General features: G+C 45.3%; 1 protein-coding gene across 6 annotated transcripts in view; it reads left to right on the forward strand.

The window, feature by feature from the left end:
* Positions 1-27,235, forward strand: part of SYNE2 (spectrin repeat containing nuclear envelope protein 2) — a 259,349-nt gene that overhangs the window by 142,551 nt on the left and 89,563 nt on the right. For 5 of the 6 annotated variants that reach the window (XM_077923084.1, XM_077923110.1, XM_077923091.1 and 2 more), the window contains exons 60-72: positions 1,966-2,148; positions 6,163-6,237; positions 7,165-7,254; positions 8,853-9,086; positions 12,227-12,409; positions 14,026-14,154; positions 16,098-16,210; positions 16,867-17,023; positions 19,375-19,503; positions 20,773-20,925; positions 22,423-22,632; positions 24,418-24,519; positions 26,838-26,942. In XM_077923084.1, coding sequence (XP_077779210.1) covers positions 1,966-2,148; positions 6,163-6,237; positions 7,165-7,254; positions 8,853-9,086; positions 12,227-12,409; positions 14,026-14,154; positions 16,098-16,210; positions 16,867-17,023; positions 19,375-19,503; positions 20,773-20,925; positions 22,423-22,632; positions 24,418-24,519; positions 26,838-26,942 — 1,863 coding nt within the window. The remainder of the gene's footprint in view (positions 1-1,965; positions 2,149-6,162; positions 6,238-7,164; positions 7,255-8,852; positions 9,087-12,226; positions 12,410-14,025; positions 14,155-16,097; positions 16,211-16,866; positions 17,024-19,374; positions 19,504-20,772; positions 20,926-22,422; positions 22,633-24,417; positions 24,520-26,837; positions 26,943-27,235) is intronic. The other variant, XM_077923095.1, reaches the window with a different exon arrangement.

A 27,235-nucleotide genomic window follows, 5' to 3' on the forward strand; every position in this document is an offset into this window, starting at 1 on the left:
GCAGCAGGGGAAGTGCTGGTCAGGTGGGGAATAAAAGGTAAAGGTACCCCTGCCCGTACAGGCCAGTCTTGACAGACTCTAGGGTTGTGCGCCCATCTCACTCAAGAGGCCGGGGGCCAGCGCTGTCCGAAGACACTTCCGGGTCACGTGGCCAGCGTGACAAAGCTGCATCTGGCGAGCCAGCGCAGCACACGGAAACGCCATTTACCTTCCCGCTAGTAAGCGGTCCCTATTTATCTACTTGCACTCGGAGGTGCTTTCGAACTGCTAGGTTGGCAGGCGCTGGGACCGAGCAGCGGGAGCGCACCCCGCCGCGGGGATTCGAACCGCTGACCTTTCGATCGGCAAGCTCTAGGCACTGAGGCTTTTACCCACAGCGCCACCCGCGTCCCTTCAGGTGGGGAATGCCCTGTGCCAAAAGCCCTCCTGCCCATGCAATGCCAACTTTAATAAGCCTGTAGCAGCCATTTGGAATTATACCAGGTGGTGGGGTGGCACACTCTTCTTCCTGTGTGAGCAGCCGAAGGGGAGCTGTTAAGGAAGAAATGGGGACTCAAATGGATTAGTTTGATACAGGGGAACACGAGAGTCTACTACAGTGGTACCTCGGGTTAAGAATTTAATTTGTTCTGGAGGCCTGTTCTTAACCTGAAACTGTTCTTAACCTGAGGTAGCACTTTAGCTAATGGAGCCTCCCGCTGCTGCTGCATCGCTGGCATGCGTTTTCTGTTCTCATTCCTGAAGTAAAGTTCTTAATCTGAGGTACTATTTCTGGGTTAGAAGTGTCTGTAACCTGAAGCATCTGTAACCTGAAGCATCTGTAACCCAAGGTACCACTGTACAGTGGTGCCTCGCAAGACGAAATTAATTCGTTCCGCGAGTTTTGTCGTCTTGCGATTCTTTTCGTCTTGCGAAGCACGGTGTCGGGGAAGTTTTGGAAAAGCTTCAAAAATCACCAAAGTCTTTAAAAACCTCAAAAAAGGCTACCACACCGCGTTCTATGAGTTGCTCCTTGAATTCAAGTCGCAACTGTATTAACGGTGTTAAGAAAAAGGAAACAAACTTGCAAGACGTTTCTGTCTTGCGAAGCAAGCCCATAGGGAAAATCCTCTTGCGAAGCAGCTCAAAAAACAAAAAACCCTTTCGTCTAGCGAGTTTTTTGTCTTGCGAGGCACCACTGTATATAGGTGGAAAAGCAAGGAAATGACTAGGCCATGCAACTATGCTAACACCTTTCGGCTCTCCAAATTACAGCAACATTAGTAACAGTGTCACATTTCGCACCTACTGCAATGTATATACTAGTCTAAAGCCCTAATTAAATTGCATAATTGCCTGGTGGTTAGGAAGATTCCTTCCTACATACAAATAATCTGTTCAGTGAGGACACAGGAACAGAGAAGCAGAGACAGGGAAGGATGCCCTGCTTGCATTTTCTTGGGGTGTTTTCCGGCTTCTTGTGTAAAAACTACACAGACCTCTTAATTCCTTAATTCCTGGTTTTGTGCCACTTGGAATAGGAGGGAAATGTTGTTGTTTTTTAAAACAACCTTCTGGACTTTCAGGAAGTGCTAGTGTAGTATAGTTGACCTATCTAGATTAGTGACTGAGCCTGTCAAAGGAAGAACTCCAGAGCATTCACCCTCCAGGAATTCTGCTCCCACAAGCCTCACATGCCCATTTGCCACCCAGAGTGGTGCTCTTTACTGAAGCTCCACATTGCCTGGCAAGCCATGGCCGGTCGAAGACGCATCCAGAAGGCTCTTGTTTTCATGCTGAGGCCTTTGCTCTGGTTTTCAGCAGCAATGGGGCGCTACTTCCGCGTAAGAAAGAGAGCCAGTGGGAACCGCGGAGATCGGGCTCCAGTAAGATGCCATAAACTCTTTGCTGTTTCCTTCCGTTTTTGCGCTTCCCCTCCCCACCCCCGTGGAAAAAATGTCACATCTGAGCATCGTTGTTCCTTAGGGCGAGGAGATGGAAGACGTAAAGCAGCGGATCTCCCTCCTTTGCCAGAGGAAGGAGGACATTCTTACGAGGATGAAGAATTCCTTGGTGGAGCTACACCAGAGGCCAGAGCAGCCTGAACTAGAGGAGGACATTTTGGAATCCCCGGAACCGGAAGAACATGGAGCTGGTGCTGATTGGCAGGTAAGTGGATACCGATCCAGTGTGGTGTGGTGGTGAAGAGTGGTAGACTCGTAATCTGGTGAACTGGGTTCGCTTCCCTGCTCCTCCACACACAGCTGCTGGGTCACTTTGGGCCAGTCACACTTCTCTGAAGTCTCTCAGCCCCACTCACCTCACAGAGTGTTTGTTGTGGGGGAGGAAGGGAAAGGAGATTGTTAGATGCTTTGAGACTCCTTAGGGTAGTGATAAAGCAGGATATCAAATCCAAACTCTTCTTCTTCAAGCGGTTTTGTAGGAGTATGTTCAGAGAAATGAGAAAGCCCTTCTAGATACTGGTTATTTTAGGCCGGAGCCGCTTCTTACCAGAGTTTCAAGTCCATCTGCCACACAAAATGGCGTCTTTGTGTTGTGTATATCCCCAGCTCCATTGTAGCTTGTATTAAGGGCCATTAGTTTGTACGTTTCTCCTCCCTCAGCTCCACGTCATTAGATGGAAGATGTTGGGGAAGTGTATGATGCAGGGAACTGGGGAAGAACCAAACATAAACATGAAGATAGATCTGGTGGTAAGGATGTAGGAAGGCTGCTGGATCTGGCCAGTGGTCCATCCAGTCCACCACCTTGTTCTCAAATTAGTCGACCTGGTGCCTCTTCTGGGAAGCCTCTAAGCAAGGCATGGGTGCTAGTCTCACTTGTACGTTCCCAGCAAATGGTATTCAGAGGCATCCTTGAGGTGGAACGGAGCCATCATTCTTAATCATGTGGGTTATACAGTCGTACCTCGGAAGTCGAACGGACTTCCAAAACGTTCAGAAACCAAAGAGTGGCTTCTGATTCGCTGCAGGAAGCTCCCGCAGCCAATCGGAAGCCCCGTCAGATGTTTGCCTTCCAAAAATAGTTTGCAAACCAGAACACTCACTTCTGGGTTTGTGGCATTCGGGAGCCAATACTTTTGAGAACTAAGCTGTTTGAAAACCAAGGTACACCTGTAGTTCCAGGCTTCAATATTGTGGAAATTCGCTGCTGAGCTATCTGTTTCTATTTTTCAGTTGTTTCCATGCTACTCAAAAAAGGTATTGATAGTTTTATACGTTGCAACTGTGAACTCAGAAAGGAAACAAAATGTTACAGATACATCAGATTAACAAACTCTTTGAGATGGATAAACAAATTGGATTTACAGAACAAAAATCCCAATTCACAAGGGATTTATTTGATACAGTAAAGTAAAAGCATTATCAAAAATGTACAAACTGCTTCTATAGAGTGGGATACAAAAGAGGAATTTGTGAAATCAAGTATGACTTAGTGGGCACAGGATGTGGGTCGTAACGTTGAGTATGAGCTTTGGGAGAATTTACGGATGGTAAATATGAATTTTACGGTGTGTTACGCATTAAAGGAAGATATGATGAAAATGGCCCACTGATGGTATTTAACCACTGCCAGACTAGCGAAAATGTTTTTAAAAAGAGAAAAGGTAAATGTTGAAAATGCAATGAAGTAGAGGGATCCTTTTCCCACATGAGGTCCTGTAAAGTAATCAGGGAATTCTGGGAAGTAATTTACAATTAATTAGAAAAATGTATTCAGATAAACCTTCCCAAAAAAGCCCGAGGCATTCCTTTTGGGAATGGTAACAACAGAAGTCCCTACAAAACAGAACAAAAAATTATTATATGCCACCATTGCTGCTAGAATCTTATTGGCACAAAGGATGAGAACGAGAACCAAGAAAGAGTAGCAATTTAAAATGCTTGAATATGCTGAATTGGCAGGCATAACGAACAGGGAAAGAGAAAAGGACAATAAAGAATGTAAGGAGGGTTGGAAAATGTTTTTCAAATATTTTAAGAACCAGTATAAACAAGTAAATAACCTAGCAGGTCTTGAGTAAAACCAGCAGATTTGGAGCTAATAGAATTTAACAGCAGAAGAAATTCGAAGATTAAAAATTTGGAATACCCGATTTAATAGAACAATAAAGAAACCAGGAAAAGTGTGAAAAGGGGAGTCACCAGGTATTTAGTTGTACGTTGAGATTGGTATGGAAGCTGTACAACTGGGGGGTGGACGGAAGGGAATGTGAGAGAAAGATATATTTGCCTCTGTACAGTGGTACCTCAGGTTAAGTACTTAATTCATTCTGGAGGTCCGTACTTAACCTGAAACTGTTCTTAACCTGAAGCACCACTTTAGCTAATGGGACCTCCCGCTGCTGTCATGCCGCTGGAGCACGATTTCTGTTCTCATCCTAAAGCAAAGTTCTTAACCTTAAGCACTATTTCTGGGTTAGCGGAGTCTGTAACCTGAAGCTTCTGTAACCTGAGGTACCACTGTATTAAAAATGCAAATAAAACAAAAATGCTTGTTTTACATGATTACAAGGTGGAAGTTGTTATCAGTGGTGGTTATCCTAAGGCAGGGCTGGGGAAGCTCTCACCTGTGGGCCAAATTTGGCCCACAGGCCTGTTTTCTCTAGGCCCTGCTCACATGCCCTGCCAGTTAAGATCATAAGTCTCTAGTACTGGGACTGTTGGGTACTTAGGAAGCACTGCACAAGGGACCTTGTTGGTGGGACAGCTCACCTGTCAATCACCTAACAGCATCATGACATCCGGTGACTGGCAGGTGGGTTGACCCACCTGCCATAGTTGGCCTGCAGGGATGGGACCAGATAGCGATTTGGTCCACTGGCCCCAAAAGGTTTTTCCCCCACCCCATCCTAAGGCAACCAGCCAGCTGGTTTTCCCACCCCACCCAACTCCCTTTGATTGTCATGGGTCATTCATGGTTCGTAACAGCATTTGTTTATTATTGGTTTATTACACTGGGATGGGAAAGTGAATGGCAGGGTTGGTTAGCAGAGGTCTTTCAGATCACCTCGGTCTCTCATTTACCCCTGGAACGCATATAAACAAATCCGAAATTGAAATTAGTTTGTGGGGTTTTTGTGTAAGAGAACCGATATAAACCCGCCTTCCAGATACTTTGAACTACAACTCTCCTCGCCTCCAGCTATTATTCTTGTTAATTATTACAGTATGTCACTTACATGCCAAAATGACTTCTAAGTGGTTTCCAAGTATAAAATCAATGCATAATTAAAATACACAGTAGCGATTTCATTGGGGCATCAAAAACATCCGTAATTGAAACATGCGCTAAATTTACAAAATATACAACAATGAAAAAGCATGACCACAAAAGCAGTTTTAAAAGGGTAAAGGTAAAGGGACCCCTGACCATTAGGTCCAGTCGTGGCCGACTCTGGGGTTGCGGCGCTCATCTCACTTTATTGGCCGAGGGAGCCGGCGTACAGCTTCCGGGTCATGTGACCAGCATGACTAAACCGCTTCTGGCGAACTAGAGCAGCGCACAGAAACACCGTTTACCTTCCCGCCGGAGCAGTACCTACTTATCTACTTGCACTTTGACGTGATTTCGAACTGCTAGGTTGGCAGGAGCTGGGACCGAGCAACAGGAGCTCACCCTGTTGCAGGGATTCGAATCGCCGACCTTCTGATCGGCAGGTCCTAGGCTCTGTGGTTTAAAAGGGTACAAAACAATAAAACCAGAAGTTCACTTCAAGGAAATGCTTGCCTAAGCAGGTGTTTTCTTCAGGAGATGGTGGAATGCCAACACTGGTGGAGCCTCTTGGGAGTTGTAGTCCAAAACATTTGTTGGGCTCTAGGTTGAGGGAAGCTTGTGCAAATAAACCACATTGCTAGATGGTTTGGCACTAATCAGAGTTGTTGAGACTGTGTTCTTTCGCACTGGGCATTGATCCAGCGTACTTTATTTAAGGTCTGTTGACTTTGAAAGGTAGATGCAATTTTAAATCCCGTTGAAATCTATGGGATTTAAAAGCGCTTTAACTTTTGGTTGGCTCAGGCCCTGTTAATTTGCCTGGATTAATTGGAGCTTTACACTCATGAGAAACTGGCTGGACATTGAACTTTGAGGAGGACTTAAATGAAAAGTCCTTTTCGCAACTACAAATAACTGGGCTGTATCTGTGTGTGTACATTTTAGCCGAAAAAGCGAGGGTCACTGTCTCTTCTGCCTTCCTTGGTCGAAGAAGCTGAGGACATTTCATTCCACAATGAAGTGAGTATAATGCAGAATTGGTTGGATTAATTCCTCAAAGAGTGACTCATTGCTTCACAGAGTTTGGTGGCAAATTCTTTACTGTGTACTAGAACACCCATTTTAGTTATCACAGGAGCTGCTGAATTGTCCTAAATATATTTAAGGAGATTTTGTTTCCATTGTTTTTATGAATGCATCACATATAGCTCAGAGCTTAAAAACAGGAGCTTTTTGTGAAAGCTTTCATGAGCAATGGAGAGTGCCGCCTCTTTTGGCAAGTTTGTGGGGAGCGGTGTGTTTCTATGAAAGGATGTGAAGTGATTGAAAAAAAGTTGGTTCTTTCGTCAGTTTGGCAGGGGGGCAATTTGGTGAAAGGACGTGTAAGTCTTTGCCCATTCAAAGTGAGAACAATGCTGATCCAAGAAGACTGTTTATGACTTTGTAAGCCAACTTATGGATGAGCCTTTTGGCCATGCGCATAGCCCCTCTGTTCCTTCCGTTTTGCAAGCAAGGAAACAAGCCGAAAGGTTTCCCGCTAACCATAGTTTCTTGTATCACACAAACTGGGAAACTGTGGTTAGCACATTTGCAACAAGCCTGAATACCTAGTGAACATCAAACAATAGCTAAATATCCTGGCCTGTTCTAACACTGCAAATAATAGTTTACAGGTTTGGGATGAAACAGAAAAGGAGCTGTTCCTTCCTAGAAGGCTTCTGCCTCGTTGGGAAGTGTGATGAAACACTCGTCTTTTGCACAACTGGAATGTAGCTTCTTGTGCAAAGTTTAGAGTCTCCCCAGTTCTGCTTCTTGCTCTGCTCACCATTGGCACATGGCACCCCCAGAAAGTTGCCTACAAGGGAATGTGGCTCTCAGGCTTTAAAAAGGTACCCCGAGACACCATCAAAGAAAAAAACATTTCTTCATCTCTGCTTTTCTTTGCAGGCTGTGGATGCTGAGGAGCCTGACCAGCAGTTAATTTCTTTGTCTCCGCAAAAAGCAAGAAGTGGTGAGGCTCTTGCAAGTCATAGCAGGGTAGGTGTGCTAACTTTGGGTCCATTAAAGCTATCAGATTGTTACCAGAAAATTGCTGTTGAAAATATCACGATCAGATTACCTGTTATACCAGCAAATCGAAATGAAAAATGAAATGAAAGAACCTGGAGGCAGATAGGCTGCATTGTGCAGTGTACGTACGGTCATAGGATTTAAGCCAATGTCCCCAATCCCTTGCCTGCCAGCTGCTTTGGACTACGACTCCCATCATCCCTGACCACTGGCCATGCTGGCTATGGCTGATGGGAGCTGTGATCCAAAATATCCGGAGGCCATCAGGTTAGGGAAGGCTGGATTAGAGAGAAAGCCTATACAATAATCCATCATGCCGAAATGTAGATTCTCTACATAACATCCCATCAAAGGTTAATCTATATTTTTAGTTTAGGAAAAAGACAAGCGAGGGGAAACATGCTGCAGGTTTATACACTGTCGAAAGTGAATAGGGACAACTTTTTTCTCTGTCTTTCAAGCCTTAATGGTGAGTGCTTTAGGACAGACAAAAGGGAATTTGTTCTTCACACACCACGTAGTTTCCTTATGGAATTTGCTGTTCGCAGGATATTATTATTATTACGGTTACAATCTATTTCCTGCTCTTCACCTAAGTTCCCAGGGTGGGTTAGAATGATTCAAACAAATTTTCAATATTAAAGCACACTATTACACAACAGTAAAAGCAGTTCTGAGCCACTTAAAATTAGAGAAGGAGACCTCTCAAGTGTGAAAAGCCAGGGCAAAGTGCATTCGTTAAAAGTTGTCCAGTGAAGGTGTCAAGACACACCTCTGAGGGAAGGGAGTTCCACAGTTTAGATGTGGCGATTGCCTCTAGCTCAGGTGGTTTAAAAAGAGGATCCGATAAATTCATGGCGGTTCTATGCATCGGAGTCCTCAGAGCTCTGATGCTGCAATCCTGTACCCTCACTGAACTCACTGAGACATAAGTAGACATATGTAAGGGTGCACTGTAAGAACTTGTTGCTGGGAAACAGCAGTGAAGAAGGATATTGCCATCAGGTTAGGGATGGAGGAGAAATTGGCTTTTGTTTGCATTTTATTTGTAGTTTGACACCACCTGGAATAAATCAGTCCTATCTCTATAGTTGCAGAGCTGAAAATATTCCTCCCTCCCTCCCTCCCTCCCTCCCTTCCTTCCTTCCTTCCTAATTTTAATTGTTTTTATTTTAGCCCCAATCCTTATTTATACTAAACCTCAAAAGCAGTGCAAAGAAATCATACGCTGGCATTTAAGCCAGCTTTGAAGTGCAGAGCGTAGAATCTTAACCGCACGCACCAGAAAAACACTTCTGGTGTGTGTGTGTGTCCCTCCGGGATAGCCACCTAATGAACTGTGAGTCATCAGACTTCCTGTGCGAGCTGAGCTCTACCTGTGCAAATGCAAATCGGCTGCTAAGAAACCTGTTGCACCAGATCACGGGACTCTCAGCTGGCACCTGGGCTTACTTTTCCTTTCCTTTCTCCCCTAATCTGCCCGGCTCCTGCTCTGCTTTCCGAGAGCACGTTAGCTATTTTTCAGGCTCGCAGATCTTCCAGACTTTGGCTTTTCTTCCCCACAGGGCAAAGCCTCCTCCAGTCGAGTCACAAACACTGCTGAGTGCTTATTGGGAGATTCAGAGGAGCCTGTGGGTGCCGGTAGGCCTGACTCAGAGCTTGCCCGGCTCCTCCATGTGTGGCAGGCACAAATTGCTGAGCTGGAACGGTGGCTAGACCAAACGAAAGAGTCCCTGGGATCAGGAGGCCAGACCCGCCAAATGCAACAGACAGTGGAGCAGCGTCTAGCTGCGTGCCAGGTAAGCTGAGCTGAGCGGGCCAAAGGTCACTGTTGCAGTTTCGTAAGCCAATCACCTTTGCCTCTCATTTCAGTGCGCCTACATAATGCCTGCAGCCTCGTCGTTCCTGCTTCTGGCTCTTTTTGTGTGTGTGTGACGCTGCTGCAGTAAACAGGGACTGGCTGGATTTCTTATAGGGGCACACAGAGAAGGGCGCTTCCCCCCATGTTCTCAACTGGCTTCTTGTCTGCCAAACCTAGGCAGGCCCTAGGAGTTACCTGCAAATACAGGCTATGTTACCCAACCACAAGTGAATGCAGGGCCAGAACAGGAGAGACACACCAGCCAGGGACATATATGTGCATTTCCTCCTATAAGCCCTCTCTCTCCCGCCAGTTTTCCCTCCAGCCGGGCTCTGAGATTGGAAAGCAGCCCAGATTTGAAGGGAAACAGCTTCTTGCAGCGACGGGAGACTGGAGGGTGGCTAATTACTCCCCATACTGCTTTTTCCCTGCAAAGGCCTCCTACTCCCTTGTATATTCATGTTAGCTGGCAAGCTTGGCATTGGAAAGGACTGGTGGTGGATGAAATGCCATTCTGCAGCAGCCAAGGGGAAGGGGGCACCAAGTTCTTATCAATGATTTGTTTTGTGTTTAGTTTGGAGACAAAGGTCGGCATCGTGCAGACACAGTGCTGCCGAATGGCCAGCATTTGCAGAGCGCTGCTGGCCAGTTAATTGCTGCATCCCCCCACCTCCAGTGCTGGCTTGCAACACCTGCTGGGAAGGATCATGAAGACAGAGCATTCACATCCCAAGAATCCCAACTTTTGTTTTAAACCACCGCCAAGTTTCTAGTCCATATTGCTTTAGACTGCATGGACAGTGCCTAATGAAATCTCCCAAAGCCAGCAGGGTTTCTAGTGATGTGCAGCAGGACTATCATGCCCTTTTTATATTGTAAAATTCCCTGTGAGCTTTGGATAAAGGGTGGTATAGAAAATTTAATAATAATAATAATAATAATAATAATAATAATAATACCTTGCATATCTTAATATGCACCCACCCCCAATGCTTAGAACAGAATAATTTGCACAGACATTCATACCAGTAGCAGCATGCAGTTTTTCTTGGAGGAAAATTTAAACCAAGTCACTGCTAAAGTTAAGCGTGGGGGTTCTTCTTCCAGTGCGCAGTAGAGAATGCACACCTCTCCTTAGGCCGCAGGAGTTCCTAACATTTCAGATGTACAAATCATGTTTGCATGACCAATAAACTCTCTAAAACGAAACCCGACTTCACCTGACTCAGCTGCAAATAATTAAAGCATGATGTGCTCCATACGGAAACCAATTTAAAAAACAAGCCCATTCCTAATTCATCTCCAGGATTGTAAAGCTGCCAAAAGAAGGATGGAGAGCGGGTTTCTGCAACATTTCTGGAAAGTGCATTTCTGGTTCCAGTGAGGGGCCAGATATGTGCTCCCATGCCATGGATCCTGTCCCTCTCTAGGTGATAGATGTGCTGAGCTGCTTGGAGGACAGGGACTGTGTACAGTGTTGCCTCGCAAGACGAAATTAATTCGTTCCGCAAGTTTTTTCTTCTTGCGAGTTTTTCGTCTTGCGAAGCACGGTTTCCCATAGGAATGCATTGAAAATAAATTAATGCGTTCCTATGGAGACCGCTTGCCAGGCTGGCGGTGCGGAGAAGGGCTTTTCTCCCCACCGCAAGCCTTCAGGACAGGTACGGGAACAGAGGGGAAGGCGCGCAGCGCTTCTCCTCTGTTCCCGGGGCTTGCGGTGGGAGGAGGGTTTTTCCTCCCCACCGCCAACATTCAGAACAGCATTCTGAATGTTGGCGGTGGGAAGGAAAATCCTCCTCCTGCCGCCAGCCTTTGGAGCAGCCTTCCGAAGGCTGCCGGTGGGGCGGAGAGACCTCCTCCCGCTGCCAGCCTTCGGAGCAGCCTTCCCCGCTGTCCCGGAGATTTCCCTATGGGCTTTCGTCTTGCGAAGGAAGCCCATAGGGAAATTCGTTTTGCGAAGCGCCTCCAAAACGGAAAACCCTTTCGTCTAGTGGGTTTTCCGTCTTGTGAGGCGTTCGTCTTGCGGGTCACCACTGTACATGCACATACCACATTCATTATTTCGCCCAGAGAATTCTGGGGTGGGGTGCAGCTCAGGGACCAGGAGCGGCAGCAGCAGCTGCCTGGAGGACTCCCAAGGAGAGGGGAGAAGAGATGAAGGTGAGGGGTGCCAGCTGCTGGCAAGGGGTGACATAACTGGGCTCCTGAGCCCCACAGGGGTGCCGCAGAAAAGAATGTAATTCGTCAAGGGAGCTGTGAACCCCAAAAGGCAGAAAACCTCTAGTTTAGGCTATTTAAGAATCACCCTTTTTCCAAAGTAGCTCAGGGCAATGTGCAACAAACATTTAAGCAAGAGAGAGTGAACATCAATAGAAGCATACGCAGGCTTAAAAGTGAGAAAACTGCACTGGACCATTAAAGGAAAGAGGAATAGAAAAAAAAAAACCCCTGCAAAATGAACAGTAGGGTGAAAGTAGTAAGCAAGCTTTCAGATTTAATCAGGAGGACTCATGAGTTGTCTGTATGTTAAGCTAATAACATAAAGTGTGTGGGGGGGTGGGCAGGGAGAAAGAAAAAGATAAATGAAATGCAAAATCCTAGCCTGCAGTTCGGAATAATCAGATGGGATGGGAAGGCTGAATGCCGACTTAATTAGGTTTGGGCTTGCTTAGGGCAAAAAGGTATCTGGTTGCGCCAGAGATTACAGGAAAAGCAACAAAGACCTGGAGCACCTTTGAAAACGCACACAGAGTTATTAAGGCATTAACTTTTGTGGCGCTCCGGGCCTCTGCTGATGTTTGTTTGCTGCAATGGTCTAACAGGGTTAGTCTTCCACAAGACCACAGGGGTGTTGAAGTTGCTGCAGAGCAGTTTGCAAGTATCTGTTCTGACACCCACCACAAATACATACATGATTTTGTCCCAAGGGAGAAGGAAAAATGAGTCTGGATTCACCCTCCCAAACATTCCAGCCTTTGCCCTGATACAGAATATGAGCTTAGGGTGTTTTCAGTAAGTAAACTTCGCAGTGATTAAAAAGAAAAAGAAAAAAGAATGATTAACTGCTTGACTTTCCAGGCTATCTTATCAGAGATTGAACAGAAAGTGGCGCGCCTATTGGAGGACTGCAAAGACAGGCACACCGGTGAGGGCCCTGGCATCCATCAGGAGGCAGAGAGCCTGTCTTCGAAGCTGAGAGATGTGAAATGCAACTTGAAAAGAGTGCAGGGCATGCTCCAAGGGAAGAGCACAGAAGAGCAGGTAAAACGAAACCGCCACTGTGAGAGTCGATGTTGTGCGCATGTGGCGATGCCAGGGCATGTGCATGCTGCAGTTTGCAAGCTTTCATATCAGTCTTACTATACAGTGGTTCCTCAGGTTACATATGCTTCAGGTTACATACGCTTCAGGTTATAGGCTCTGCTAACCCATAAATAGTGCTTCAGGTTATGAACTTTGCTTCAGGATGAGAACAGAAATCGTGCTCTGGCGGCGTGGCGGCAGCAGGAGCCCCATTAGCTAAAGTGGTGCTTCAGGTTAAGAACAGTTTCAGGTTAAGTACGGACCTCCGGAACAAAGTAAGTGCCATATTTTTCGCTCTATAAGACGCACCAGACCATAAGACGCACCTAGTTTTTGGAGGAGGAAAACAAGAAAAAGAATCTCAGAAGCCGGAACAACAAGAGGGATCACTGCGCAGCGAAAGTAGCGATCCCTCTTGCTGTTCTGGCTTCTGGGATAGCTGCGCAGCCTGCATTCGCTCCATAAGACGTACACACATTTCCCCTTTTTAGGAGGGAAAAAGTGAGTCTTATAGAGCAAAAAATACGGTACTTAACCTGAGGTACCACTGTATACCTGTTGGAACGGAGTATTCTGCAAAGGGGCATGGCTGACTGGCTAGGAGGCACACGGAACAGGAGCAGCCCGCGTTGCCACTTCTTGTTGCAAGGAGAAGTCTCAAACCCCTTTGAGCAGCTGCAGGAGACCTCTCTATTTGTGCAATCAGTTTGTTAACACAATTCTAAATCTTGTGAGCAGAGGGCGGGGTGAAGAATCCTGTCCTACACTGTCGTGTTGCATGTGGCCTTTCTCAGATTGGAAGGTGAAGCCCCCTGTGTCTGTTTGGTTGGTTTTAAGTCGCTTTGGGTTGCCAGTCTGGAAGCCTAACTAGTCAGGATTCCAAACAATGCAGCCTCCTTGTTAGTGTTGGAAAATTCCATTCCACCTTAAGGAGCAGACATGGGATTGTTACGTGTCACATGTCTGTTTACATACCAGCACAGCTTGCTGGGAACTTCCCTTGTGTGTATAGCTTTTGCTTTTTACTGTCTCTCTGAGGAGAAGAAAGGGAGACGACATGTTTTCTTTGTCCTGATTTATGCTGAATAAATCTTTAGCTGTTAGTATGTTTCCACAAGCCTCACGCCTGTTCTGTTTGCGCAGTATTTTCTGCTAATATAGCGTGCTCAGGCTTTTGAAGTCTGAGTCGCTGATTTACGTCGCACCAGAGATTGGGGGATCGTCACGGCTGGAAGGGCATGATCCAGCTGGGGGCTAGCCCAGCTGGCATCTCGATCCCTGAAGGATGCTGACAGTTGTGTGATATTTTATAACATGGAGTTTTTCTATGTTGATTATTTGATTTTATTTTTATTTGGTATTTGGATCTTTATGACTTTGAGGTTGTAAACCACTTAGAGATTCCCCACCCAAAACATCTGTAAGTGGTATATAAATTGTCATTATTTGTGCTCAGGGAATCTGTGGCCGAGTTCAAAATTTAGCATTAAAAAACTATGTTAAGGCGCTCCCACCGTCCTTCACCTTTCTATCACTGCAGTCTTATCCTTTGACCTGTGTGCCTCTCTCTACAGATCATCCCTGAGGAAAATACCTCTGAGGAGCTCCCTCAGCCCTTTTATTTTGACCTCTCTGATACATTCCCGCTTCTTACCTTGGACCAGCCTCTCTTCAGCAGGCAGAATGGTTTAGAGCAGCAGCAGGTAAATCGGCTCCCGTTCCCCCTCCTCCACAACACAGCAAGATAGTTTTGCTGTCTATTGTTCTGCCTTATTTAATTTAACGCCTCTCATGTACATCTCACACGTAAGTGCCTAAACAAGCGCCTTCTCCCAGTATCAACCATCTTGGGTCCGGTGCTCAGCAGATGAGGCCTTGTTGGTGGTTGCACCAGTTGGTGTTGAAACAGGACAGGGCCTTTCCGGTGGCTGTTCCCCATTTATGCAATTCTCTTCCTAGCGAGGGGCATCTGTCAACCTCATTACAGTGGTACCTCGGGTTACATAAGCTTCAGGTTACAGACACTTCAGGTTACAAACTCTGCTAAGTGCTTCAGGTTAAGAAGAAGGAGAGCCAGTGTGGTGTAGTGGTTAAGAGCGATGAAAAGAAAGTTTAAAAAATTTAACCAAAATTAAGGGAAGGATTTGTTGAAGAGAATTAATTAGAGAATGGAATGCAGTAAGGAGAGGTATGAGGAGGTCGGGAAAGCAATTTTCACGAATATAAGGGAATGAAGTTATACATGTGGTTTTTGTTTGTTTTCTGATTTTTTGTATGTATTTTTGATTTTCTTTTTTGTGTCTTTTTTGTGTGATTTTTATGTTTTATAAAACTTGTGAAAATGCTAATAAATATCTTATAAAAAAAAAGAGCGATAGACTCGTAATCTGGTGAACCGGGTTCGATTCCCCGCTCTTCCACATGCAGCTGCTGGGTGACCTTGGGCCAGTCACACTTCTCTGAAGTCTCTCAGCCCCACTCACTTCACAGAGTGTTTGTTGTGGGGGAGGAAGGGAAAGGAGAATGTTAGCCGCTTTGAGACTCCTTCGGGTAGTGATAAAGCGGGATATCAAATCCAAATCCAAATCCAAACTTTGCTTCAGGATGAGAACAGAAATTGTGCTCCGGCGGCGCAGCGGCAGCAGGAGGTCCCATTAGCTAAAGTGATGCTTCAGGTTAAGAACAGTTTTAGGTTAAGAACAAACCTCCAGAATGAATTAAGTACTTAACCCGAGGTACCACTGTACTGACTTTCAGGAGGAATTTAAAAACATTCCTCTTTTACCGAGGCTGAAATACACTGTTAAGTTTGGTAAAGAGGGGGCCCTCTTGGGCAGGGGTCAGCAAACTGTTTCAGCAGGGGGCCAATCCACTGTTAGACCTTGTGGGGGGCCGGACTATATTTTGGGGGGGAAATTAACAAATTCCTATGCCTCCAAAATAACCCAGAGATGCGTTTTAAATAAAAGCACACATTCTACTCATGTAGAAACACCAGGCAGGCCCCACAAATAACCCAGAGATGCATTTTAAATAAAAGGACACATTCTACTCATGTAAAGACACGCTGATTCCCGGACCGTCCGCGGGCCGGATTTAGAAGGTAATTGGGCCGGATCCTGCCCCCAGGCCTTAGTTTGCCTACCCATGCTCTTGGGAGTTCTATCTCCCTCAGAAATTCGGTGGGTGGCCAAGAAGAGAGAATTCTCTTTGGCACCCCAAAATTGTGGAGTGCCCTCACCACAAGAGACATGTCTGGCATCTTCACTATGCAGCTTTTGGCGAATGCTGAAGACACACCTGGCCTTTTAACACCTGAGGTGTGTGTTTTCAGGGCATGCCCTAGTCCAGTGACTGTAATTTTTAACATTAGGTTGTTGTAACCAGCCATGGGGCCTGCTGGTGAAGGGAGTCAGTATGAGGCTGTTGTTATCATCAGGATTAACAACAGCAACTGTATTCAGCTTCCTTCTCTGTCTAGAAATCCTAGCAAAGGAGGAAACCAGTCCCCTACCCTCAGGGCTCCCAGTCTGAGCCATACTGCTCCTGCCACCAAGACAGTGAAAGGGGGCAAGACATCGCTTTCAGAAAACCCATTTTTTTTCCACGTTTTGAGTTTTCCTCTGTTTCTCTTCCTCACTTGCAGGAGCTGCTGCTGCAGCTGTCAGAACAAAACAGTCTTGTTGACTTCATTGACGTGTACATGGAGAAGATGCAGCCGCAATCTGGGGATGGCAAAACTCTGGAATTGCAAGCAAGGTACAAAAAAACAACAACACACTCCCCAAGTTTGCAAGGAAACTGCTTTTGGGCAAAGACACATAGAGTTGTGTTGTGAGAAGATAGGTCAATCCCAAATTGAATCCCCAGCAATCCCCAGTTGGGGCTGGGAGAGACCCCTTGCCTGAAAACCTGGATAATCACTGCCTGTCAGTGTAGACCAGTGTTCTTCAACCTTGGGCCCTCAGATATGGGTAGACTATAACTCCCATGATCCTTTGCCATTGGGCTAAGCTGGCCGTGGATGATGGGTGTTGTAGTCCATCACAACATACCTCACAAGGGAGGAGGACAACATAAACCGCCCTGAACTCCTGGAGGAAAGAAGGTGGATGTACATACAATAAATAAATAAATGGAGCTGTTTTCAATAGTTTTTTTATATATATATACATTTTCATTGATTTATGGCTTTTATAATGGTATATTTTGTTGCGATAACCTGCTCTGTGACCTTAGGGTATAGGATGTGTAAGAAATCAAATAAATATATTTGGGTTCAGGTTGTCAGCTTTAGTGAAAGCCCAGATTTTGGATACTTCCTCTCTTTGAGCAGGTTAAGTAAACCAGACTGTGTTGTAAACAGTATTATACTGAGAGCCGTTGGTTTTTCTCTCGATTATTTTATCTCATAGCAGTCTGATGCGCCGATCTAGTCACGAGGCACCCAGCTCTGGAAGTGAGTCCCTTGGTCTGATTCCCAAGGACCAAGCAGGGGACAAGTGGCAACATTTGCAGGAGGAGCTGCTCTTCACGGTGAACCCTCCTCGCTGTCAGTTCCCTGAATCTCAGGTTAGTACACTAATTCGCCCATCCCATAATAACAACAATTTCCAGAGGCATAGCTGTGTTAGTCTGTTGCAGCAAAAACAAGACAAGAGCTGTGGCACTTCAACAGCTAGCACATTCCTTCGGCTCAGTATTATACACCTTTTTGTCAGGAGTTCGGCCTACACTCGAGTAGAACCCTGGAAGAGACACATGCCCGACTGGCATGTTCTCTCCCTCCTAGTCGATCGTTCAGGAGCTTCAAAGGCTTTCTTCAGCCCGAACATCACAGCCACCGATGCTAACCGACACCGGTACACTTAGGGATCCGCAGAGTTTGCGCATCATGCGTGACAGACCTCAGCAACTCAGCATTTTGGCTAATCTACTTTATTTACATATAAACACACACGGAGCACTGCAACATGGCTCCCTCTCTCTCTAGCATCAGACAGCAAAGAGAGAAAGAACAAAGGACAATAGTCCCACTTCACGGAACACAGCAACACAAACATCCTGTCTCCGTCACTTTCCACTCTGTGGAGTCAAAACATATACCGTCATGTGATAGACAAAAGTCCCATGACTGCAATCATGGAGCAGGAATTCTAACACTTTTGACCCTCTGTGCCAACCCTTTGCAGCAGGACCTTTAGGAAAATGTTCTGCCTCTGCTGTCAGAGGAGATACCGGTAGCTGGAAGTCACAGGTGGGCAGAGTGCTGTTGCATACATGCCTTGCTTGAAGGCTTCCTCCAGGCGCCTGGTTGGCCAATGTGAGAACAGAATGCTGGTCTACATTGGCCACTGGCCTATTAATCATCATCATTTTTTATTTGTATGCCGCCTTTCCACAGTTGAAAAAACAATGCTCAAGGCGGCTTACAGCATGACAAGATTTACATAATTACAAAAGTCATAAACAATAAATAAACCACATCAACAAAATACACAACCAAATGGGAAACAATTTCCGCATAAATCAAAATCTAAAATTAAGAATACAGCATTAATATCAAGGTTTAAAATGACATATGTAAAAAATAACAGCAATTTAAACAAATACAAAACAAAATGGAGCCCTCTGCCCAGCAGCGGCAGCAGTCCTTTATAGAGCCCATCAGGCCCTGCCCTAGGCCAGGTGGTGAGTAGCAGGACTGGGGCCCTCAGGCGCTGAGCAAGGGAGTCCTCCTATTAAGAGAACTGAGAGTCGTGGGAGAACCCTGTTCCCCTCACAGGGCTGCCATTCCCAGAGTGGTTTAACAATCAACCCCATGGAACTCTGGGAAATGTAGTTCTGGGAGGGAAATGGGGTCTCCAAATGATTCTTAGCACCCTTACCAAACTACATGTCCCAGGATTCTTTGGGGGAAGCCTTGGTTGTTTATAAACAGTATGATACTGCTTTAAATGTTTAATGCAGATGGAGCCTGAGAGAGATAGAGAGTCGTCGTAGCATATTTCCAACTTCTTAGCCATGAGGATATGCTTTGTCTGCACTGGGCCCCAGTCATCTGTGTTGGGAGGGATTGGTTTCACAAATCTGCAAAACCCCTGTGACCAAAAAGGTGACAGTGAGACAAAAGAGACAAGTATGTACACAATCAACAGTGGTGTGTCTAAGACTTTCAGATTTTTTTAATAGTAAGTGTTTGAAATAGGTCAGCAATATTGTCCCCATGTCAGAGAAGAAGAGGGCAACACAGATCAAAATGGCACCTCGAAATATCATCTAGTCTGCCAAGGCAGGAGATCCATAGCTATAGCATCCTCTGCTTAAAAACCTGAAGCGAAGGAGAGTCCTGTACCTTCCCAGGTAGTCTATTCTGCTGTCGATCAACTTGTTACCTGAGAATCCTTGTTTAATTTTGGTTGCAATCCCAGCTCTTGTCATTTGAACTTGTTAGTTCAGGCCCTACTGTCTGGAACAACGGAATGATATTTGTTCCATCACCTACATGACAACCCTTCAAACGTTTGCAGGGGACCCTCTTAAATGGTCTATTCCTCAGGTTAAACCATCAGTCTTATGTCTAAAGGCTGAGACACCCAAATACTTGAAAGGTGCCTACCAAGTTGGGTTTATCGCCTTGAAAAACTAGAACGCACATTGACAGCGCTTCAGCCATACGTAGACATGTTCATTGGCACAGATCAATGCGGGCGCGGCAGATGCTGGGCTCTTGTTGTGAGCAGATTTCACGCCACCTACAAAGAATGGTCACCTCTGTGTCCATTCCAAGATGGTGAACTTAATATTGGTTTATGTTGTAGCTAGCTAGCTAGCTAGTCGCTGCTGTTATAAGAACATTCTGTATCACCATGAGTTTAATCTGGAGCATTTGTCCAAACACGTTTTGCTTTTCCAAATGTTAGATCTCTACCAAAATAAATATTCTACCCAAGGGTGCCACAGCGAGTGTGAGAACTCCAACCGTCGAGGAGCTGAAAACGTACACAGCACAGCTTGGCAATCTGAGCCAAGAAGCGTCTGTTCAGACACAGGTACTAAATGCATTCCCCCCCCCCCCCGAGTTACATAAATTGCTGGTGTGGCTGGTGGGCAAGATCCAGAGCCTTGGCAGAGCGCAGCATCTATTGATATGTGTGTGTGTGTGTGTGTGTGTGTGTGTGTGTGAAATCCCATTAGAGCAAACGGGATCTTTTCCCCCAATGCTAAAGAGCAGGCGTAGAGGGGATGTTCCATATGGGGGGCATGGGGTGGGGGAGAATTAAAGCCTCCAACATGCCAGGGTCCTAGTCTAGATCTGGAGTCTCACGTCTGCAATTTACCTTTTAAAAAAGCCATTTGCGAAATTGCTAATTGTGCAAATGGTTCTGCATCTAGTTTGACCCTAGGGGGAAAACAGGAGCTCAAGGAAAGGGTGGTTGTAAGAGACTTTGTTTCTATACAGTGGTACCTCGGGTTACATACGCTTCAGGTTACACACTCCGCTAACCCAGAAATAGTGCTTCAGGTTAAGAACTTTGCTTCAGGAGAAGAACAGAAGCGGTGCGGCAGCAGCAGGAGGCCCCATTAGGTAAAGTCGTGCTTCAGGTTAAGAACAGTTTCAGGTTAAGAATGGACCTCCGGAACGAATTAAGTACTTAACCTGAGGTTCCACTGTAGTAGGGGTATTCTGCCAGCAGTGTGAGGCAACCCTAAAAGGACAACAAGGCCAAAAGGGTGGGATCTGCATTTTACATGCTGATTTGCTTTGAAATGACAAGACCGCCATTTTGTTGAAAGCTTCCAGTACGTAATACTCTTGTATCTTCCACTGCTTGCTTCTTTCTCTCCATCTCCCTCTCTCTCTTTCATCTAACCATAGACCAGCCCAAAATGGCAACCTTCCATAAATACCCTCCATGTTTTGCTGCCTATTTTGAAATTGCCTATCACCCAGCAGGCTACAGCTCCTGTCAGGCCTCAAGCCTCACCCACACCCTTTTCTGCCTAACAGCAGGCCACCAAGGTGCTTAACAATAAGTGAAAATGAATGCCTAATAAACATAATGAGATGGTTGTTATGTTTAAAGGCAGTGGTGACTTATGAAGGCTTGTGGGCGTGAGAGGGGTTTTGTTTTGTTTTAGCTTTTTGCATTTTATCAGCAATTGTTTTCCTTTGTGTCAGCCATGCGGTCTGGGGAAAAGTAAGTAAGCAAGTGAGTGAGTGAGTGAGTGAGTGAGTGAGTGAGTTTGTGATTGATTGATTGATTGATTGATTGAAGCCTTCAGAGGAAACTGAGAAACAGCATCTCCACATCTTCCAGGAAAATATGACGGGGGAAGTTTCCTTAAGCTTGGACCATAAGCTCTTTGAGCTGCTTTTGGCGATCAGCCGCTGCCTGAACGACATGGAGCAGATGTTAAACACATGTGAACTCACCAGTGAAGAAGCTCCTGTGCAACAGATGCTTTATGAGGTAAATAAGGAGCGTCTGGGCTGGTGTGAGCTGCAGTCCCAAACATCTGGAGGGCACCAGGTTGGCAAAGGCTGATACGTGGCTTTCTCAAGAGCAGAGCTCTGTGTACCGCACAGTTCTGCACAGAGAAAGCGCGTCTCGTGCCATTGGTTGCAAATGGCAAGATCCGGCTTCCTGAAAATACCAGCTCTTGTTTGAAAAAAAGGTAGACGGGAAATCAATCTTTTAGCCCTCGAGATTGTAAAGATATGCTTGAAAGACTGGAAAATGCCAGATATTCTTGAGGGTTGCTGGATAAAGGTATCTGAGCGACAGTAGCCTCAGGGCCCCACATGATTTATGTGAAATAGTAGAAATTGCAAAATAATTCAGAGTAAAAACAGTAATATCCAGATTGGATTGATTTCTGCTTTCCTGATCATACAGGCAACACAATAATTTTTTGGTGCCAACAGTGGGTGGGGCAAAATGGGGCGATGGCAGACTGGACCGGACTTATGCATGTCCTGGAAAAGAACCCCCATGTAAGCGGGGCTTCCCCTGTGTATATATAAAAAAATGTAGTATATACACTGACAACTGGGAAACACTGGCCTGTGAGCGCTCCAGTTGTAGAACGGCCTTTACCAAAGGTGTCATGGGCTTTGAAGACACTCAAACTCGAAACGTGCTAAGAGGAAGGCACACTTGGCAAATCCACACTGGGATCAACTCCCAACCGGAAACTAATGTCCCCATTGTGGAAGGATGTGTGGATCCAGAATTGGCCTCCACAGTCACTTATGGACTCATTGTTAAAACCGTGTTTATGGAAGACAATCTTACTCGGCTACGAGTGATCGCAGAATGATAATAATATATATATAATTTTCACTGCAATCTTTGCAGTTCAATCCACTATAGAGAGTTGGCTGGGGCCAGTTAAAAAGCGAAGTTCCAAAGTGGCCTGCGCCAACCCTGGGCCCTCCAGGTGTTTTGGGCTACAATTCCCAGCAGCCCCAGCCAGCATGCTGGTCAGGACTGATGGAAGATGTAGTTCACAAAACTCCGGGAGCCCCAGTTTTTTGAGGCTATTCTGAATTTCAAGGGGTTGGTTAGTGGAGGCGGATGTGGCAGTGGTAAATTTAAGAAGAAGGGCTGATTTAGCTAAGTGCCAACAAGGTTGTGGCTAAAAATGGGTAACTGAGATGGTAGTAACAGCGTGCCTGGGAGAACCCCAAGATTTGTCCTTCCTTCCTTCCTTCCTTCCTTCCTTCCTTCCTTCCTTCCTTTCCTCCTTCCCTCCTTCCTTCTCACGGTGCAAGCTAAAGTCATGACAGGCAAAAAGCCCAGGTCTCTTGCTTGAGAACACAGAGTGGTGATCAAGCTCAAAAGTAGTGGATGATTGTATTCTTATAAGGTCCTTTTTACTTTAGATTTGATGAATTCCTGCCATTCCTTTTACAAAACCATATTTACCGGCCTCTTTCTCATTTTCTTTTTTCTCTCTCTTTCCAGACTCTCTCTGCAGAGCTGCAAAAGCTTCATGCGGATATTGGTGAGAAAAAGGATGACCTTCTGAGGTCCATTGCCTCTGCTGGTGGTAACGCTGATAGATTCTCCGAGTGTTTTAGCAACTTGCAGTCGTGGCTGCAGTCGACCCAAGCAGCTGCCTCTTCCAGGAGCAAGTCCATAAAAGCTGAGCTGGACCAGTACAGTCAATATCAGGTACTTCTCAGTTGTATTCCTTTCCATTCTCTAGTGCCCATCTAAGTTGCATCTCACAAGAGAGAGGCATGCCATATTTCTGCAATCCCCCCACCCCCATTAAATGATGTTGCACCAACTTACATTATGCACGATCAAATTTGGGGGACTCTTCAGGAAAGCATGGCCTCTTCATTTGAAATCATATAATATGAGACTTGATTCTGTAATTTGGGGTACGTTCATTGGGTTTTATGGACACATTACATTTAACAACTACCGGGGAACCTCGGTTTTCGAACGTAAGCCATTCCAGAAGACGGTTCGACTTCTGAAATGTTTGAAAACCGAGGCTCAAAGGGCTGTTGGCCATTTCAGTGGAGAGAATCAAAAAACACGCAGTGGAAGCCGTTCAAGGTGCGTTCAAAAACAGAAGCATTTATTTCTGGGTTTTCGGCATTCGGGTTCTGAAATGTTCGACTTCTGAGACGCTTGAAAACCGAGGTAGTAGTAGTAGTAATAGTACTACTACTACTACTACTACTAATAATAATAATAATAATTTATTTGTACCCCGCCCATCTGGCTGGGTTTCCGCAGATGGGCACATTAAAACTTCCCTGAACAGGGCTGCCTTCAGTCTAAATGTCAGGTAGTTGTTTATCTCTTTGACATCTGGTGGGAGGGCGTTCCACAGGGCGGGTGCCACTACCAAGGAGGCCCTCTGCCTGGTTCCCTGTAGCTTTGCTTTTCGCAATGAGGAAACCGCCAGAAGGCCCTCGGCACTGGACCTCAGCGTCCGGGCAGAACGATGGGGGTGGAGACATTCCACTGTATGTAACTTTTGGTCGCTGTCTGAAGGCAGCCCTGTTTCAGGAAGCTTTTAACGTTTGATGTGTTTTGTTTGGTTGGTTGTTTTCCCCTCTGTATTTTGTTGGAGGGGTAACCCAGTCAGATGAGCAGGTTATAAGAAAATTATTATTATTATTAGTATTAGTATTATTAGTATTATTAGTATTATTAGTATTATTAGTATTAGTATTATTATTATTGTTATTGTTACAGATAGGTAGCCGTGTTGGTCTGCCATAGTCAAAACAAAAAAAATTCCTTCCAGTAGCACCTTAAAGACCAAGTAAGTTAGTTCTTGGTATGAGCTTTCGTGTGCATGCATCTGAAGAAGTGTGCATGCACACGAAAGCTCATACCAAGAACTAACTTACTTGGTCTTTAAGGTGCTACTGGAAGGAATTTTTTTTGTTTTTATTATTGTTATTATTATTGTTATTGTTATTATTATTATTATTACACTCATATGGATATTCAGCAGGCCTTAGGGGTGGAACAGATATGTCTGGTGGCTAGGAGAGGAAACTTCAATTTCACTACGCATACACACAGACACAGACACACACAGACACACACACACACACACACACACACACACACACACACACCCTGCCCACAAAGAAGCTTGCCTGGATTAGTCTCAAATTTGAGACAGTCCTTCATTACCGCTGAGCTAAATCATATCTCCTGTAGGGATGATTTAATCCTTGACCTCCCTAATGGGCCCAAGCCTGATGCAGATTAGTCAGTGATTACAAAAGTGGGCATCATTTTATTTTATTTTTATTTTATTACAAGAACAGGTAATTCCAGGACACTCTCTTTCTCTGTGCATATGTATGTATTTAAAGAATGATGCTGATTAAATAGCCCGGTTGAACTGCAGTTTAATTATCCTTTCATTCTGTATCGTGTACCTCTGGGTTCACTTCGGTTTTTCGCTTGTCCCCGTCACAGAATGAAATCAGGCGATTGTATGGTAGGTTGATTATGAAAAAATCCTTACTGCAAGAGTCCTTCGGCGCAACGAGCGAACACAGTATCTCCGAACAGCTCCAGGTAATTAAACAGGACATATGAATATAAGGCACAATCACTCGACAATTTTACCTAATTTCTCTTATTTGCGGTTTTGTTTTCCAAAACTGGAGCGACGCTTTTGTTTCCCCCCTGAGCTTAATGGTAACAGTAATGACCGTGTTTCAGGCCAGTTTCTGGGGGCAGTAGCGGCCTGTAGGGTTGTGCGGACAGAGTTTCATCGCTGTCCTGTCTTCTCAGTGCCAGTTATCAAGAGGTTGTGATGGCATTCAGGCACCTGCTGAAGACCTGTTCGTTTAGGAAGGCAGTCATTTATGGAAGATCAGCTCTGCATCTGATGAATTAGTTTCATTGTTTTTTAGAATTTGTAGAGATGGTTTTATTGTTTTAGAGCAGTGTGATTCTCAAACTTTTTTCTCCGGGCCACACTTTCAAAACAGAAATTTGCTCACGCCACACACAGAAATTTTTTTAATGATGAGAAGTATATTGGAAAACGTTGGGATGCGGGTGGCGCTGTGGGTTAAACCACAGAGCCTAGGACTTGCCGATCAGAAGGTCGGTGGTTCGAATCCCCGCCACAGAGTGAGCTCCCGTTGCTTGGTCCCTGCTCCTGCCAACCTAGCAGTTCAAAAGCACATCAAAGTGCAAGTAGATAAATAGGTACCGCTCCGGCGGGAAGGTAACGGCGTTTCCGTGTGCTGCTCTGGTTCGCCAGAAGCGGCTTAGTCATGCTGGCCACATGACCCGGAAGCTGTACACTGGCTCCCTGGGCCAGTAAAGCGAGATGAGCGCTGCAACCCCAGAGTCGGCCACAACTGGACCTAATGGTTGGGGGTCCCTTTACCTTTACCTATATTGGAAAACAAGAATAAAACTCCTAGCACTGCTGGATTTGTGATTCTGGATCACAAGTAGGATCAGTATCGCTTGATGCTCTCATTTTGAAAAGATATCCATATTCTCCAAATAAATTAAAAAAATATTGATACAATACCACACTGAAATGTTTCTTTGATTGTCCTTGAATTTTCCCGTCTCACTTGCCACCCTCTCCTGCCACAGCCTTTGAGAATCTCTCAAGCAGTTGGTGAGCTGATTTTATCATTTTTTGAGCTTATATTTCTCTGGCTTTTTATTCCATTTCTACCATGAGCACTGCTTCATGGAATCATAGAATTGTAGAGTTGGAAGGGACCTTGGGGTTCATCTGGTCCAGCCCCTACAGCGCAGGAATCTCAGCTCAAGCATCCAGCTCAAGCATCAATGCTGTGAAGCGGTTTATAAATTGGTTTAATGCTAATAATAGTATAATAATAGTATAATAATAGTATAATGCATAACTTTGGCCTTGAGGTTCTTTTAAGTACGGTCATACCTCGGGTTACAGACGCTTCAGGTTGCATGTTTTCGGGATACGGACGCGCTGAAACCCGGAAGTACCGGAACGGGTTACTTCCGGGTTTTGACAGTCGTGCATATGCACAGAAGCACCACATTCTGCACATGCACAGAAGCACCGAATCGCAACCTGCAGCACTGCGGGTTGCAAATGCTGCGAGTTGCAAACGTGCCTCCCGCACGGATCACGTTCGCAACCCGAGCGTCCGCTGTATACAAATTTCTTTGCGCTTGCGAAAAAGGCAAAAAGTGTCACAGCAGCAGCTGGCTTTCTAGGCTACACTCTACACTCCTTTGAACAGTGAACACAAGTGGTGCATTCCAACAAAAGCGTAACTGAGAAACAAGAAGGGGCTGTACCGGCCTGCCCATGAAGACACCAAAGCTGGTATAAGCACAAAAAAGCTACAGAAACAAGAGGGGAAGGAGTCAATATGCTCAGGCAGATACCTCCTCAAGGTGTGTAGAGGTACAAAAATGTTTTTGGCAGGAACCAAGGAGGCAGCTCTCCTCTCTAGAATGGCCCAATACGAACTGAACCTGCTCAGCAGACACAAAATATTATTTGTTAGTTATTGGAGAAAAGGGGAAACAGACTATGAAAGAAGAGCGTATGCCCAGTTGCTGGAACACTGATGAGAGAAGCACTCCAGTTGGCAAGATTTTGTTGGCATGGCCACTAGTAGATTAAGATGTTGTTCCTTTTTCTAGACAAAAACCCACTCCGGTGATGACACTTTGATTTACTAGATGTGATTTTTCTTGTCTGTTTCTCTCCTTCCTTCCTGTTTGTGTTTGGGGCTACAATTTCATCCCTCTACTTGACAGGTGTAATTTGCAAGTTTGTTAAGCACTGTTGGGACCTTCAGCTGACTCGAAATATAACTGCTGCCAATGATTGTAGCCTTAAACTCAAATCATCTCATTCTTTCATTCAGAGGTTGGACGCCCATGAGTTGGAAATGCAAAACTTTGAGATGCAGACTGCTAAACTAAGAGGTCATGTCCCTGTTGCCCTAATCCATGACGTGCATAAACTAGAGGTAAAGACCCTGAGTAAATCGCATGCGTGTAGTACTATCAGTATCTGTGGAATTGAACAGCATTAAATACAGCTGGTCCCAACATTAAGGGAATGCTGGGTGGGCCAGAAAAGATAATTGCTAAAAACGAATGTGATCAGTTATTTGAAACATGAATGGTTATTTGAAAAGTGTGTTTCCTAGAACATTAAATGTTGCAAAACTTCCTGGAAAAGGCCCCCAAATTCAAGCAAACAATGCAGTTAATAAGCAGCCAGCAATTGATGACTGCAAATTTACACCAGCAAGTTCAA

This window comes from Podarcis muralis, chromosome 1 (assembly GCF_964188315.1).
Source record: "Podarcis muralis chromosome 1, rPodMur119.hap1.1, whole genome shotgun sequence".
NCBI classification, from domain to species: Eukaryota; Metazoa; Chordata; class Lepidosauria; order Squamata; family Lacertidae; genus Podarcis; species Podarcis muralis.